The sequence below is a fragment of the Vanellus vanellus genome, assembly GCF_965231255.1.
Source record: "Vanellus vanellus genome assembly, chromosome: 5".
In the NCBI taxonomy this organism is placed as follows: Eukaryota; Metazoa; Chordata; class Aves; order Charadriiformes; family Charadriidae; genus Vanellus; species Vanellus vanellus.
In genome coordinates this window covers 58,253,912-58,270,389 of record NC_138910.1, presented here as the reverse complement: position 1 = coordinate 58,270,389, position 16,478 = coordinate 58,253,912, and the positions used below count along the sequence as shown (strand labels likewise).

General features: G+C 37.1%; 1 protein-coding gene across 1 annotated transcript in view; it reads right to left on the bottom strand.

The window, feature by feature from the left end:
* The window catches only part of VAV3 (vav guanine nucleotide exchange factor 3), a gene marked incomplete at both ends in the record, with an annotated part of 175,846 nt that overhangs the window by 39,807 nt on the left and 119,561 nt on the right, over nt 1-16,478 (bottom strand). Inside the window, one exon of the mRNA XM_082484521.1 lies at nt 14,423-14,468. Coding sequence (XP_082340647.1) covers nt 14,423-14,468 — 46 coding nt within the window. The remainder of the gene's footprint in view (nt 1-14,422; nt 14,469-16,478) is intronic.

The following is a 16,478-nucleotide window of genomic DNA, read 5'->3' as shown; positions in this document are numbered from 1 at the left end:
TCCTATAAATACAGCTAGCATTTATTTTTATCAGAAAGAAGCAATTTAGCTAAGAAAATTCAGAATCCAAACTGAAGTTGCAGAATTGATTTTTTTATTTCAAAAAGTTTTTCCAACAGAAGGCATTTTCTTACTTAACTCCTAAGGAGGGACATTTGGCACATGATGACATTAATTTTAAGGAATCTGGAAGCTTGCCTCTGTGCAAGAAAAAACAGGCACTGCAGAAATGCTTCTGAACAGCCACGTTTTTAAAATTAAGAAGAGAAAGCCAAAAGGGCTGCCTTTTGGGAAAGGAATGAACCTATCATTATTCAGGCAACTTACGACCATTTGTCTCTCATGCCCTTAAGGGTGGTTCTGCTCACAACTCTCAGATTCACTCTTCAGGTTTTAATTTCTTTTTTGTTTCTCAAAACAGAACAGAAGGAAAAGAAACTATGAAGATTTTGGGAAGTCGGGGACAAAATGTTACAACAGAGCAAAAGCAATCTGAAAATTTGTCAAGTACACTGCAGAAAGAGTCTACTGACATACAAATGCCAACCCATTCCTGTTTGCACAGCAAACATTTTCAGAAGCTGTCCTAGGCATCATTCAAACACTGTCTTCTCTTAAAATACATACATTTGGTTTTGTACATCCATAAGTAACGGCAGCAATAAAGGAATCCATTTTCAGGAAGTCAAGTACCAATACTAGAAAGACCAAGTACCACTAGCTCCACCTGCATTTGTCAAATTTTCTGAATTTTTTTTTTTTGGCTCGTCACAGAAACTTTAGCACATTAATTTAGAAAACCTGGACATGCCCTAGATGTTTGCAAATGCAAGAAAGGATGTTTAAAATAATAGAAATTTCATGTGCAATTCCAACATCCTATCTTATTATTTGTACTCAAAAACAGGTACTTGGCATTTAAAACTTTGATGTTTGTCCTCTCTCAAAGAAGAGGGCTGCACTAAAGGAAAGCAGAAGAGAGCCAGGAAGGTCACTGACTTTATAACAGTCGTAGCCATATATGTTTTGTGATAAATTAGAGTGAAAATTATTTTTCTTTCGCTGACAGACCTTGATTTCCCTTTCATAGCATGTCTTCCTCCAAACAAGTGTTAAGAACAAGCTCTCGTATTTTGTACAATATTCACTTCAAATGCTTATTCAGGCAACTAGTCCTTACTTTGCAGTGACATTGGCAGCTATCTTTGCAAGAGTAAGGGATTTTGGAGTTGTCTAGGGAAGAATCTCAGTACTTTGAACAAACGTTAGAAATGGCTGAGTGCTAAATGTCCGATTATGTGAATAAAAAAGAATAGTCAGGTTTCAAAAACACAGTTTTCATGTGTTTTGACAAAGTAATGAAACCCCATCATTTCAATGCAGTCTACATTAAAAATAATGTTGCCTCAAAACTAAGAAGCTTCATTATTTTCTTTAAAATTGAGCAAATTAGAGTTTTGGAGTATGAATTAAAAAGTGTGGTACACGAGGTGCTGCTTTTTATAAAAGCACAAGGTATGAAAACTAACCAGTGTTAATTATGACAGCTTTTAATGTGGTGCCATAGACAGGCATGGCATTCTAAAATACGTATTTGTTCAAACAAGTACTTGCCCTGAGGAGCTAACAACTTACACTGGGCAGATACTATAGACAAACTACAAAGGTGTGACCAGACATTAGTAGATCAAGTGCAGCAAAAGGCTCTGAAAAACAGGGACAAATCTTGGAAGATAAAAATCCATTATTCTACATAAGAAATTACATTGAACTATATTTTTAATACTGTCCTCTACCTGCCCTGGGATGATTCTGCAGCAAGCAGTCAGCGGAAAAAGGCTTGAAAAGAAGAGCCCCACTTTGGAAACTGAATTTAATACTGTGATATGTCATGAATGTTGTACAGGACCTAGGCATTTTTCTGTTGTTGCACATTCACAGACAAAATTTTGAAAAGAACTTGGTCGATTAAGTATAAACAAACATAAACTTCGTCCTTTCTAAAAAATAAATATACTGCAGTAAGAATACGATCGTCAAATCTCACCTGCAGTGTGCCTGAAAGCATGGCATGACAGGAGGCAGCCCTACCTTTCAACAAATCTATTCAGCACAAATGGAATTAGTCATCCTGTTGACTATGCTGCACAGTTCAGTGTGCAGATACTGTACACTGAAATAATAATCATGGACAGCAAGATGGTAACTGTGCACAATATAACCCATGAGAATGCTCACCTATGCCACCTAGAATCTTTCACAGGACTCAAACAAAATTTAAAAACACGCATTGCTGACAACATGCTTTATTCATCAAGCACTGCAAAAATGAAAATTAAATTATCTTCCATGCAAATTTCTTTTGTATTCAGTATTGACTGATAGCATCCACATCTAAGACAAAAGACCTTACTCTCCATTTCTGCTACAGAAATTCTGCCAGACATAAATTCTCTGGCAATAGAGGAATTTTAAATTATTACATAACGAGAAGGGGAAGTGGCTGATGCCTGGCAAAGCAGGCAGGTTCCAGCAAATGACAGATTAATCTTGCCTGCACGCACCCTCTTCGTAATGCTACATAATCCTTCAGCTTTTTAAGTTAAACACTCTTGTGATCTTCCTCTTCGAGCAATTCTTCTTTTCCATGGCCTCTACCCTGATTATGGCAGATACTTCTTTTGCTTCTTAACTGACAGTTCTCAACCTACATGCAAAAAAATTTCAGGCCGATATAGACCTCCTTTGCCTCGAAGCATCTGTAGGTGAATGTTGCCAAGAATTACGGCATTATATTAAGCAATGAAAAGACACTGTTGCTTTGGCTGAAACAAACCCACTTTCAATATGTATGTCTGCTGATTTCTGGTTTGTATAGGTTACAGCAAGTAACTTATTTTCTTTGGGAAAAGAGAACAAAACTTGCCTTCATTACAAAATATTTGTGTTATAAAGGTAAAAAAGGATGAGTATGTATTTCACTGTTACCGCAATGTAGTTAAAATTGTTTATCCCTAAATATTATATACTTGTGATTTGGTTTTATGCTGCATACTTCACACATTTGAAGCATTGGCAATCTGAAAATAACTCCCCAGAATTCCAAAAAGGCACAGTATTTTGTGATATCTCCAGCTTTTCCATGAATTTGTAGCCTCATTCAGTTGACATACCTATACACAGACATTCAGACCACATTTGACGTATCCACTGAGTATAAAAACGTATTTATCTTACGTATCTGATCTCACTGCCTCCATTTACCCTTTCTTTTCTAGCAGGACTGGCATATTAAAAATTATGTACAACTCTGATGCACTAAAGTTCCTTCAAACTCCCTTCCTTTTTATTGAAGTATTTTCAATTTTTAGTACAAATTCTAAAAATTGTTTTAAAAATTAAATAGCTTAATTTTCCATGTTTACGTATAAATAAGTCCTTAACTTGAAGATGGATCACAAGATGAATAAATAATAAGCAAGAAAAGGGTGTTGTTTTAAAGATAAAAATGAAAACATACAATAAAATCATCCATGATCACTTAATCCTTGTTGCAAAATCAAGAGGTTACTGGTAAATTATCATAGGGAATAAAGATGGGAATCAAGTCCAGTCCCCTGTCAAGATGTCAGTCCTGCCACAATAATCAGACTCCATCTTAAAACCTTTTTGTTTCTTTCCCTCTCCCCAAGAAAACCCTCATATATTCATCTTCCCAATAGTGAAGAGTCTCCTTCTGTTTTCTGCTTCTAGTCTGAGCGTGGATTATATACTCCAGCAAACAGTGGGCAATTTGTTAGGACATAAACCATACCTGAAAGCAATAAAAGATATGGGTTGATGTTCCGTCTAACTCAGGATGAGTGTATTCTGTCGCACCCCAACTAACTGTGGAGCCTCAGGACTGAGCTGGTTCAGCAACTTAATCAGAAAGAAAAATCACTCCTTTCCCCATCGCCACTGCCACCACCACTGCCTCCCCTGACCAGTTTTCCGCTATCTCATTAAAGTGACTTAGCCCTGTGACTGGATGATCATTAGATTCAAAAGAAAGGGCAGTGAGGGAACACCTGGGTGGGAAAAAGCACCACACCTTGTGGCAACAGCCTGTAGTTACATCAAAGAATCACCAGAGATTAAACTGACACCCAGCAGAACACCCAGAGATGGTTCTTTCTTCCAAAAATACTGCCCTGACAAAGAACACCCTTTACACACTTAAATCCCAGCATCGCCTCTTTGAGCTTAGTTGATCATTTGACGTTTCTCAGATGCCTGAGCCATGTGCAGATTGATGTACAATTACAGGATTTAAATCAATACCACCAGAAACTGAAAAATAACAAAACCAGCATACAATGCACAAGAATAGTCAGAGATTTAAGTCTCCATCATTAAGTCTCATACTTTTTTCCTCATACTTCCATTTAAGTCTCTTCTCCTTATTTATCCTCTCTTCTCCCCACAACCAAGGGTGAGGGGGAAACTACAGGGCAACCTGTAGTTGTAGGAAAAAAAAAAAAAAAAAAAAAAAAAAAACCACAACACACACACACACATAAAACCCCACATTTAAATTGTAGATTACATTACGTGAATTCCACTGTACTAAAATGACCACTGCTAGTTGCAAGACGACTGCTTCTGCAAGGGGTGAGATGTTATTATGGAAGGAAAGCTGTGATCCATACATGCGGCTTTTGTTGTTGTATCATATTTCATGCGATTTCTTGCTGTCAAACCCAATTAAGGAAAAAATCCAAGAACAGTAAACATGCTGCTTTATCATCTGAACTAAAAGACCTAGTGGCTCATGCTCTTCTCCTCTCCCCAGATCTCCTACTCCAAATGGGCTGGTTAAAGAATAACCTCTAAACATTAGTGGAACTGAGGCACTTTTTCAAGGTGTCATATAATGAAGTCACTCTTTAATTCCCCGTTATACACTAAAGCTTAAGAAATGTGAGCTATGAAAAGTGTAAGACTGAACATGTCTTCTATTTATCTGCAGGTCAGCAAGAGCAGCAATGAGGGCTGAACTGAAGTGCTTTCTCTGAATCCCTTCTAAAGGTACCTTTAAAGGATTAAAACAACTGGGTTGAATGAATTGATTTTACTGAAAGATCAATCAGATCAATACTGTCACTACTTGGAAAGACTAAGTACTAAATAAATTCAAATATGAAATTGTTGAGTTGTTTAATTGTGATCTGCAACCTATTTCTTAAAACAGCCACAGTACCATAGAAATAGGAGTTTAAATGTGAGAAGAATGTTTTAAAGCAACTCATCTGAAATAAGTGGATGTCCCAACATGGATATCCGATGTTTATATGAGACAGATTGGTAAAGCCTACATAAAAACAGTCTGCAAATATATTGATAAATATAATGTAAAGACTAAAAATACTTTTTAAAGGAAAACTGGGGACACTGTTTGGAGTTCTTTGAAGTAGACTGTGAACATGAGGATCAAAATTATATATTAATAAGAATTAGCAAAATAATTTTAACAGAACTCACTATGAGGCTCTCTTTCAGTTTTCACGATGAGAGGCAAAGACCCCCCACAATAAATAAGCAGCAAAAGGACAGGAAGTAAAAGGTTGAAACAGTATTATTTTTTTCAAATAGAAGGTGGTTTAAAAAAGTGCTACCCAAAAGGAATCCATGCTTGGGCTTAGGTTGTTCAAGAAATTAATAAGCAGTATTGAAATGAGAGTAAAAGTGGATTAAATCTTGTAGAAGATCCAAAATTATTTCTTTAAAAATAACACTACTTGCAAAGAATTGAAGGAAGATTTCATGAACTGCAGCACCTGTACAATAGGATTATATAACACAGAATAACTTTAGCTGGAGGAACCTTTGGGAGCCATAACTTCATGTAAGGTGGGTCATAACTTCATGTAACGTGTAACTTAACAAAGTAACATACTGGTTGAATATTCCTGCATGATGATGGGACTCTAAAACAGCTAGAATCATATAGACAATAGATCCCAGAGTAATGCTGAGTATTCTTTAAAATCAGATCTTTAAGATCATAATCTAATTCTGCTGTGTACCAATAGTAAGAAAGACCACAGAACTAGAATGGCGGATCACCCTTGGACCTAGAAGTATGCAGACATGCAAACAGATGGTCAGACGTACAGAAAAGCTTCTGCGTCAGAAGAATTAACCCGACAATGGCTCTTGAAGCTAGAAGAGAGGTGACTGGAGGGGATATTCACACGCCTAATTATGAAGGTAACAGTTAAAGGGTGTTGTGAACACCAAGATTTTAGATTGGCTCAAAAAAGTGGCAAAGAAAATATGTGAAAGAAAAATAAAGAGCTAAGAAACAAAAACACAAGGTACTGGGGGAAGCACCACAACATCTTACCCCATATTCTATCCTTAAGCATCCATTTAATTGGCTACTGTTGAAGAAGGGATCCTGGGCTAGATTGGCCTGCAGCCTAACTCAGCCTCATTGTTCTCTTCTCTGGGAAGCTCAAAGAGGTGGAGCAGATTAAAAACTCTCCTGAAAAGCAGCATCAGTTTCTCAGGCTCTTGCCTCTGGCCCCTTCTACCAAGCTGTAAGACCTTCCTCAGGCAGAAGGCAGAGGCAGTTCTGGGAGCTTCTCTTCTGTGAATTTTCAGCAGTCTTTTTTCTCCCATGGGATGGCTGCATTCAGTTTTACAATGTTTCCCAAATTCTTTGTGTGAGAATTACTTTGAAGTAGTGATCAAATAATGATTTAGTTAAATGAGCGAGCCACAAAAAAAGAAACCATATGCTTTAGAGTACTGTTAAAATTCAGTAACTTTTGACTATTTTTAATCATTCATTGCCTTATTATCTTTGTTTTGCCTTCTGAGAATGACAGTACCCTGAAGATTAAAATCAGATATGAAAATAGATGAGTAAATGCAATACTCCTTTGAAGATGAATGAGATTTAGAAGTCCCAATAAACTTTAGCAAAATACTATGCAATTCCCTTCTACTTGCCACGGTAAGTAAAGGCAACTTTGCGACATATGATTTCTGCCTGTGACTTTTTTTTTTTTAAGTAATGCTGTACTATTTTTGTGGGGGTAAAATGCAAAACATTTTTTTGTTTTATTGATCATACTCGTATGCCCATTTTGTCCACTTTTACCTTAATCTTTTCCTTCTTTCTGCCTGCCAACTCCCTTGTAGTTATCTGTAAACAGTGATGTTTTGCTTACAACGGTCCACATTGAGAGTGTTTTTACGCAGAAAAAGAGAAAGATACTGCAGGATTTTTAACCCATGTCACCTTAAAAATTATGCTAATACATGCTCAGCATGTATTAAACACCATTATTTCTCTAAGAGAAAAATAAAATGTTAGTTGCTCAAGATATACAGACAGTCCCAAAAACACATCCAGTAAGACAAAAGAGCCTAAATGACCCAACTACAAACTAATCTTGCAATCCAACCAGACAAGGATGAAAGAGTTTGACAAAATAAATGTATTTCACCCTTTGGCATCTGGGTCTTCTGATGTTTAATTAAAAGAAAAGGCTAAAGGCTATGTTCTTCTCTGAATGTTTGCTCACTGCTGAGATGCCAAAGGGACAGGCACCTTTCAAAAATACCTCTCCCCAACAGGAACATAAAAATAATTTTAATTTAAAATATAACAACCCAAATAAAAAACACTTAACTGCATTTGAAATGCTTCATTGGAAGACAAAACTCTGCTTTGCCTTCCAGAAATGCATTAGTGGAAAATTTCTTGGTGCAAAACATTAAACATGTTCTTTCTTGTATCACAACAAAGATGAATTCATTATTTTGGGAAGCAACAACAGCTCAGCACACGGCATTAGCGCTGTAGTAAAAAAAGCAAAAACCCTGAATGTAATATGTATTTCTAATAAATATGTGAGATCAAATTAATTTGATCTCACAAATTAGGTCACACAATTCAGTGTATCTCTGAGTTCATTGTTGCTGAGGTCCTCCTGGAGGAAGATGTTCCATTAACTGCTCCTAAGACCGTGGTGACCACAAAGAAATTCACCGAGTCTCAAACCCCAACACTGTCCCAACCACATGACGTAAAACATGTCAAAACATCCACCAATACTGAGAGCTGGTCAGGATACAGCTGCAATCCAAGTCCTTGAAGGACTCCAGAACATTCCGAATTATACAGCACATCAGCAAGCAGTATTACGTCTGTGCTGCTAAGGAGTCTTCCTTCTGCAGCAAGCATGCTCTCAGCTGCCCGGTTAAACCAGTTCTTACCTGCCATTCACCTGGTTCACACAGATTCCTAGAGACGTGCACTGTATACTTTATATGCACATTGAACAAAGTGTTTAGATGCTGTGCAGGGAAGGAAAAAAACATCCATAACCAAATAAACCCCCCAAAAGTTAAGCGTATATGTTACATGTATAATCAAAGCTCGTTTTCACTTTGGTATCAGTACATTACCATGTAGAGAATTCTTTAGCTACTTAGCAAATCTAGTGCTCCACAAACATTACAAAATCATCCCTAGGGAAAACACACAAAACTATATATACTTTGTTGTGATTATTATTAGACACATTTTACTTCCAAGAGAAGCAATATAGGCTGCATTTTTATCACTAATAGGAAACTGCAAAAACTAAATCAAAAGGACATAAACAAGCAGGTCGTCCTGTTTAGCGTGCATGCAGCAAGTCTCCAAGTCTCCTAGTCAGTTACAGGATGCAATGGATGTTTTACTACTATGAACCTTATTAGGTTATCCCATACCAGTAAGCAGTGGGAAAGACCTCAAACTTGTCAAACAACAAACTCTGCTAGAGGAAGTTTTGTGAAACTTATCTTTCCTCCGGTGTTCCTTCAGGCTTTCCCCAATTAAATTTACAATCAGCTGCTCCTTCATGTACACATTCATTTTGACCAGCCATTAAAAACCATGGTTATGTTCAATGTAAACAGTATCTAAAGCTGAAAAGAATGTCTTATGTATACTCTAGTACTTCAGTCCATGCTCTCCCGTCAACTCCCCCAGAAGCTTTTCACAGATATTTAACCGAGAAAGAAATAAGTCTGTGGGACTCCGAGCAAGGTCCTGAGGGAAGATGCAGAAACAAATGGCCTGTAATGGTATGTTCTACTTGGTCTTAAAGGAAAGACAAGAACTATCAAAAGGGGATTGCTATTCACTCCTACGTCTTATTGACAGAAAAAATAATTAAGTAACACTATTGAATGTCTCAGGAAAACACCTATCAATGTATTTCTTGATTCTATACACAGTAACTCCTTTACTAAAGGAAAAAAATGCTACTTTGGTCTAATCCATCCTGATGAAGATAGTCATAATAAGGAGATACAATCAGGACTACCAAGGACTTGCCCGGATAATTCCTTAGACAAAAAAATGAGAGACATGCTCAAATTCTCACTTAAAGAGAGTAGCATTATGTATAACAACTACATGTTTGGCAAAGAATTATCTGCAGGTTGGGATATCCTAGCATTTGAATTTGGGCCAGATTTTGCTTTTCGCTGGGCATATGGTTGGAGTGGCACTGAAATGGAAATCAGAGTTAGACTTGCATATCACAGAGTATACTGTGTAAGAATTTGTTGAAAAATCTCAGTCTAATATACCTCACTCTTAACTGAAAAGGAAATATAAACTGCTAATATTACACTATCCCCTAATTTTTACTGTGAAGATGAGATGCAATCATTACCACAATACATAAACATCTGAAGAGTTTCACTGCTCAGTAACCAACACATATAACAATGACACAACCTAGTTAAAAGATTCCACAATCCAATTTCAACAAAATATGAAGCACACAGTAGCTCGTTTCCCACTATGTCTAATTAAATAAATATATCTCCAATGCTGTACTTCTCCCTGCACAGATTTTTAACGTCTATACGTCAAGCCATAAACCCAGTTATTCTCTTCAGATCCTTTTCTTTATAACCCATGTAAAAATCAACATTACAGGATTGCTTCACAAAGCAACTACGGACCAGACAACAGCCAGAAATACAATTACCTCTTTTTAAAATTACTGTTTGAACTTTGAAATCCCAGCCTGAAAAATAGCTTTGCCCCAGCTACTGCATTGCATACATTACCTGTTAACATTGTGTCCCCCCCAAAAAACACAGTCAATATTTTACTTTCTTTGAAGGGAAAGATCTGTTGGTTCTGTCCCTCAGTTCAGAACTACAGTTTTCTAAGCTTTAATCCATCCTTATAAAGAAATCAGCTATTTAAGAAGTCAGAACATGCTCAGTGACATTCTTACACAGATCAAATTTTTAATTTAATCTGCAACGAATCTTGAAGGCTTCTAGTGTGCTATTTTTACCAAGTTTATCCTTCTGATATGAAATATACTTTCACACTTTTAGAAATTAAAGTTCCAATGTTTATATTAGCAGAAGTGTTTAGGGTGAAACTAGTTTTAAAAACATCAAGCTGTGAATCTATCATATTTAGACTCTTTATACCATTAAAAAAATAAAAAGATTGCAAACACATACTATATTATTCCGATAGGTGAGAAAGAGAAGGAAAATAATTTTTACTCTTACTAAAATACATACAAAATTATTTCTATTAAAAACATTGGTCAGATTGCATTGTCCTTCTCAAGAAAACATACAAAGCCTTAATTTATGCTTACAAATATACATATGAATGGTTCATTTGTCATTTAAGTCAATAGTGCGAATCACATTCTTAAACACATGCATAAAAGTTTGCATGACATTCCTTACACAAGTAAAAAAAAATGTTATATAATTACAACTTCTAGGCAAAACTGACACAAATCTAATCACTTCTCAAATACATTTAAGCAGAATCATGTTTTCTACAGTAAAATGCTGTAGACCAAGTTTTTCCCGGCTTTAGAGGTGCAGATGCATTTACAGGTTCATTCTCTCAATGGTTTTTATTATCTGCTGATTAATCCAAAAAAAGTTAATCTAAAACCTGTCTCCCCTAAAACTTAATAGATGGACCAATTCAGGAGGCTATCTGCAACTAGACCATGGGCTGAAGTCACAGTCCAAAGCATAAAGAAAAGACAAAGTCAAAGCTCCATCCAACCCGGGCTTGAACACTTCCAGGGATGGGGCATCCACAACTTCTCTGGACAACCTGTTCCAGTGTTTCACCCCCTTCACAGTAAAGAATTTCTTCCTAATATCTAATCTGAATCTACCCTGTATCAGTTTAAAACCATTACCTCTCATCCTATCGCTACACTCCCTGATAAAGGGTCCCTCCCTATCTTTTCTGTAGGCCCCATTTAAGTACTGGAAGGCTGTTCTCAGGTCTCCCTGGAGCCTTCTCTTCTCCAGGCTGAACAGACCCAACTCTCTCAGCCTGTCTTCACAGAAGTACTCCAGCCCTCTGATCATCTTCATGGCCCTCCTCTGGACAAACTCCAACAGGTCCATGTCCTTCTTACATTGGTGGCCCCATAACTGGACGCAGTACTCCAGGTGGGATCTTATGAGATCTGAGTAGAGGGGGAGAATCACCTACCTTGACCTCTTGGCCATGCTTCTTTTGATGAAGCCCAGGATACGGTCACCTTTCTGGACTGCAAGTGTACAGTGCCAGCTCACACTGAGCTTCTCATCAACCAACATCCCCAAGTACTTCTCCACATGGCTGCTCTCAAAAAATATCCTTTTAAAATTTTTTTTTCCTGTGACCTCCCAGCCCCCAGGGACACCCACACTGGAGCAGATGAAAACACTTTATTGGAAGGTGACAATCTCTCTCTCTCTCCTCACAGTACTCCTCATCAAATTTAAATGATTTTTCATTCAGGACCAAGCTGTGTCACTAAAAGTTGAATTTGGCTCTAACAAGCATAAAAAGAGAAGCACAATGTATCAACTTGACTATGCTATGACTCCCATATTCATTGTTCTTTACTAAAATAGCCTAAGAGACAACAGAAAGAGACAAGACAGAGCATGATGTAGAAAAGTTTGTGCTAAAATCTTACAGCCCAGAATAATTGTATTTACTGCTGATATCAAACTTCATCAATATTTAGACACTGCAGGTGCCTGTTATTGATTCACAGCAAATGCCTGATTTCCTAAACTGGTACTCATGCTTCAGCACCATAACACGCAACACAGGTAGCAGTACTATATTAAACCTCACAAAGACAAACCAGTCTGGGCAGCGAGCTTTTTTTTTTTTTAAAAAAAAAAAAAAAAAAAAAAAAAGAGACAGCACATTAAGATTTATAAGTTATCTCTGACTTTGACTACCTCTCTCAGCTAAAAGAGCACCATGGTGCTAGGATTTCCAGAGATGTATATGCCAGAGTTCTTGAAAAGCTCATAAGATCAATGCAGTAATGTATTTCTGAAATAACTGATCTCTTACAAGTACTGCTCTTCGGATAATATCTTCCGTCTCCCAAGGCAATGTACAATCTGATGAACAGTATTACTTAGAATATGCAAAAGAGATGCCAAGAATTTACCAAAGAATGTCTTTAAAAATTATCTCCACCAAGTTACAGCAGGACTCAGAATGCATACACTGACAAAACGCAAACAGAAAAGCTCACTTTATTTGAAGACTGAGAAAGTATACATATGGAGCACGTTAGTATGTAATATCTTTTTTTATTATTTATTTATTAAAAAAATGTATAATGTCAGAAGCAATTCTGTAAGACAGTCTTCCGCAATAACTCTAATAAAGGGACCTAAACATAATGCAGGTGTTCTGCATTTCTACTGGCTTTCAAAAATATAATGGAGACCAAGAACTTTAACTTTACTTAATAAGACTACACAACAACTCAAAGAACTGTTCTGTGTAGGTAAATGGATGGGGATGGGGGCATATTTTAGGCATTGGTTTCACACAGCTTTCAAACATTATTTAATTCAGCAACTCTGGTGATTTGAATTACTCTGTATCAATAAAATTTAATTTTAAAATATCCTTGTATATAAGATTACGTAAATACTTCTATCAGACTTCAGCAGCAAGTAAAACTACCAGTACACTCAAAAGGTTCTCAAAGCTAAATTACTTAACCTTTTAGGAACCTACCTGAGACAGCTGTTTAAAGATATGGACCTCTAAGGACTATTTTGCAAACATACATTACATTTCACTGCAACGTAAACCTACATATACTGAACAGGAAGAACTCAAACAGTCCCACTTGGAAGAAGTATTCTCATCCTCTCCTGCAATATTTAATTGATATTCTTAATGTTTTCCCCTCTGACTGTATTAATTTTCAGAGTTAAGGGGTGCTTATTTTATTCTTTTATCTTTAATGACTTCAGTCAACAACACACAGAACAATTCAGAAGTATCATGAAGCAATTTTTTTTGCTAGAGGGAACAAAGAGACGATACGTGTTCCAAAACATGTCAAAGGTACGTGAGTAAGAAAGGTGTGGTCTGCTTCAGCTAGTTACAACATTTAAACTTTCAGAGCCAAGGCAGTTGCAATGCCAGTGGCACAACCAGCATTCCTACTTTTTGAAAAGTGCTTAGCTCTGCCAGGCTGTAATGTGGCGTATGGAGTTGCCATCCTGTTTAATGTTTGACTCCAACTATTCTCAGGTGTCCACATCTAGAAATATTTAATAATCCACAGCTTAGTTTTAGTCCAAATAATATCTGCATAACAAATCTCCAGTAATTAAACTATACAAGAAACATAAAGGGCAGAAATGTAATTACTGTAAAAAATGACACTAAAAATATCACACAGTTATACCGAAAACCATTGAGTATTTTATATGGACACATAATGGGTCTCCAGAGGAAATTTTCACCCACTTGAGTACACAGCCTATAAGCATGGATTTAATTTTCTTAAGGGCTGCTGCTGCCATGATTCCACAAAAGTATCTACTACAAATTAACAGGAAGAATAAAATCACTTTGAAATTCTACATAAAACTGCAATTTGTTCACAACTTTTAGAAGAGCAACTCATATTCAACACAGCTAAGCACTGAGCACCACTACAGTTAAGAGAGTTGAGAATACCCACAACTTCGCAGATCAGAACCTAAGCTTTATGAGCAACTGTCGCTTTTCATCGCTTAGTTATTTCTTTTAAAACTGCAGAGTACAGTAGGGTGGGTCATGTTAATCAAAAGCCCAGAGGCATTTTGTTGTTCAGGTAGAACTGAAACACTGCTTAAAAAAAACAAGGAAAAAACCTAGAGTTCAGTCAGCTGACCTTATCTTTGAAATCAAAAACACAGCAATCGCTTTAGACCTTAAAAACTTCAGCAATAAAGTTCTCAACGTCGTGTGCATTACAATAGTGTTCATAATGCAACTTCATAAAGTGATTTACAGCTTTCTTGCTCTTTTTATTTAATGTTTAACTATTAAAAAGTCATGACAAACCTGGGTCCACGTGTCTAGAGTTTCTTCTAATTCCATTTGTTCGTTTCTGCATAGTAAAAATACAAATCAAGGATATGAATAAACATGTTTTCATGTAGGCACATTGCACTCCTTTCATTCCCACAATCTACTAGGCAAAGCTGGTTTTCTTAAGCTATTTCTCCCAACCACCATCACAATTAGCTTTATCTTGTAGAAAGATCATACTTTGAAAAATATTCTTAGTGAGTCAATAGTTTATTCATATATCCCATTTTTCTGACACTAGACTCAAAACATTCTTAGTCCATCGAAGCTTCATTCATACATCAACACCTTTTGATATCAAGAACAAATTTATTTTTTGTTTATGAACAGGATAGTAGAAAAATATGCATTTTGGCATTATCTGCCCCAGATAATGTCCACAAACACAAGTATCAAGCTGCTTGCATTGCTTTAATAAGGTAGAAACTTTCACTGCTCCTACTTTGCACCTACAGTAGACAGAATTTCCTATGAAATTCTCAATTTCCAATTATCAATTTCATTATTTTTTGGGCTATATCTGTGAACTACTGCTCTGCTTTTGCAAACTTGGTTTAACTGGCAGCTTGCATGAAGGCTCATGCATTTATTTATTTTTAATCAAACCAAGCAGAGTAAAGCACGTTGCATAACAAAGGGAACAATTAGGTTGCTCCGATTTACTTGCAGTTGATATAAGCTGATGCAGGACACATACCGAGGCAAGCCAGAAAGCAGTACCCTGAGGCACAACCAAATTACTAAGCCCTCTAAGCAAGCTGGCAAAATAAGAAGCTTGGTTGAAAAACAACTTTCAAACTCTTGAGTCTTCGGACATGCTCTATCTGCACACCCCACTATTCTAACTAAAGAAAGGATGCAAGTTATGTTTCATCTGCAGAGGAAAGAAGAAAAATTTAAAACTGCTGCTACAATGAAGGTAATATTACTGAATAAGAACAAAAGGCTCAATTATATCTTAGTAATTCTTTTAAATGTAGGCTGTATTGCTGATAAAGATTGATGCAGAATGAGTAACCGCAGATCTGCACAAGAGAGGGAATGGGGCAGGAGTGGGAAAAGCAAGCACAAAGGAAGATACAGAAATGTTTAACTGAAATGAAAGAAAAACCCAACCAATAATTCTGTGACAACATAAGTCATACACCAAAGGACCGATGGAAAACAATTTTAAGGAAATAGTTCTTCCTGAGCTGTATGAAAACATGCTCAATACTCCTAAATATATTGCAGTACCAGTAGATTTTACTACATTAGTGGTATGAATTCAGCCTGTTCAGCCCAGAGAAGAGAAGGCTCCGGGGAGATCTTATTGCGGCTTTCCAGTACCTAAAGGGGGCCTACAGGAGAGCTGCGGAAGGACTTTTTACTAGGGCATGTAGCGATAGGACGAGGGGGAATGGCTTTAAACTAGAAGAGGGCAGGTTCAGATTGAACATTAGGAAGAAGTTTTTCACTTTGAGGGTGGTAAGGCACTGGCACAGGTTGCCCAGAGAGGTTGTTGAGGTCCCATCACTGGAGGTGTTCAAGGCCAGGCTGGACGTGGCCTTAGGCAACCTGATCTAGTGGGAGGTGTCCCTGTCTATGGCAGGGGGGTTGGAACTCGATCTTCAAGGTCCTTTCCAACCTAAATCATTCTATGATTCTATGATTCTATGAAATCTAAATCCATGTTTTCCACAATGACAGATCCTCATCTATGCTCAAGTTTCCTTCTGCACAGAGAGAAATAAAGCAGGCACTTAAACAAGAGCCTTGGTAAAAATGAAAGCAACCCTGGCATTTTTTGATCAACTCAATAGTCAATAGCAAATCAATAGCTCCAGAAAGGAAGCCATTTTTTCCTCACAAAAAAGATTCACAAATTAAGCTGGGGGTGAGAAGCTGAGGAGCTGGAGGGATATAGATACAGCCAGTATACTTATTTTCTTCATCCAGACACAGTATGTTCAACACAGTTAGCTTTACTGAGTCTGGCAACCTCATCCGCAAGGCCCAGTAAGCAACCTGTCGATGGCTTCCCAGCAAT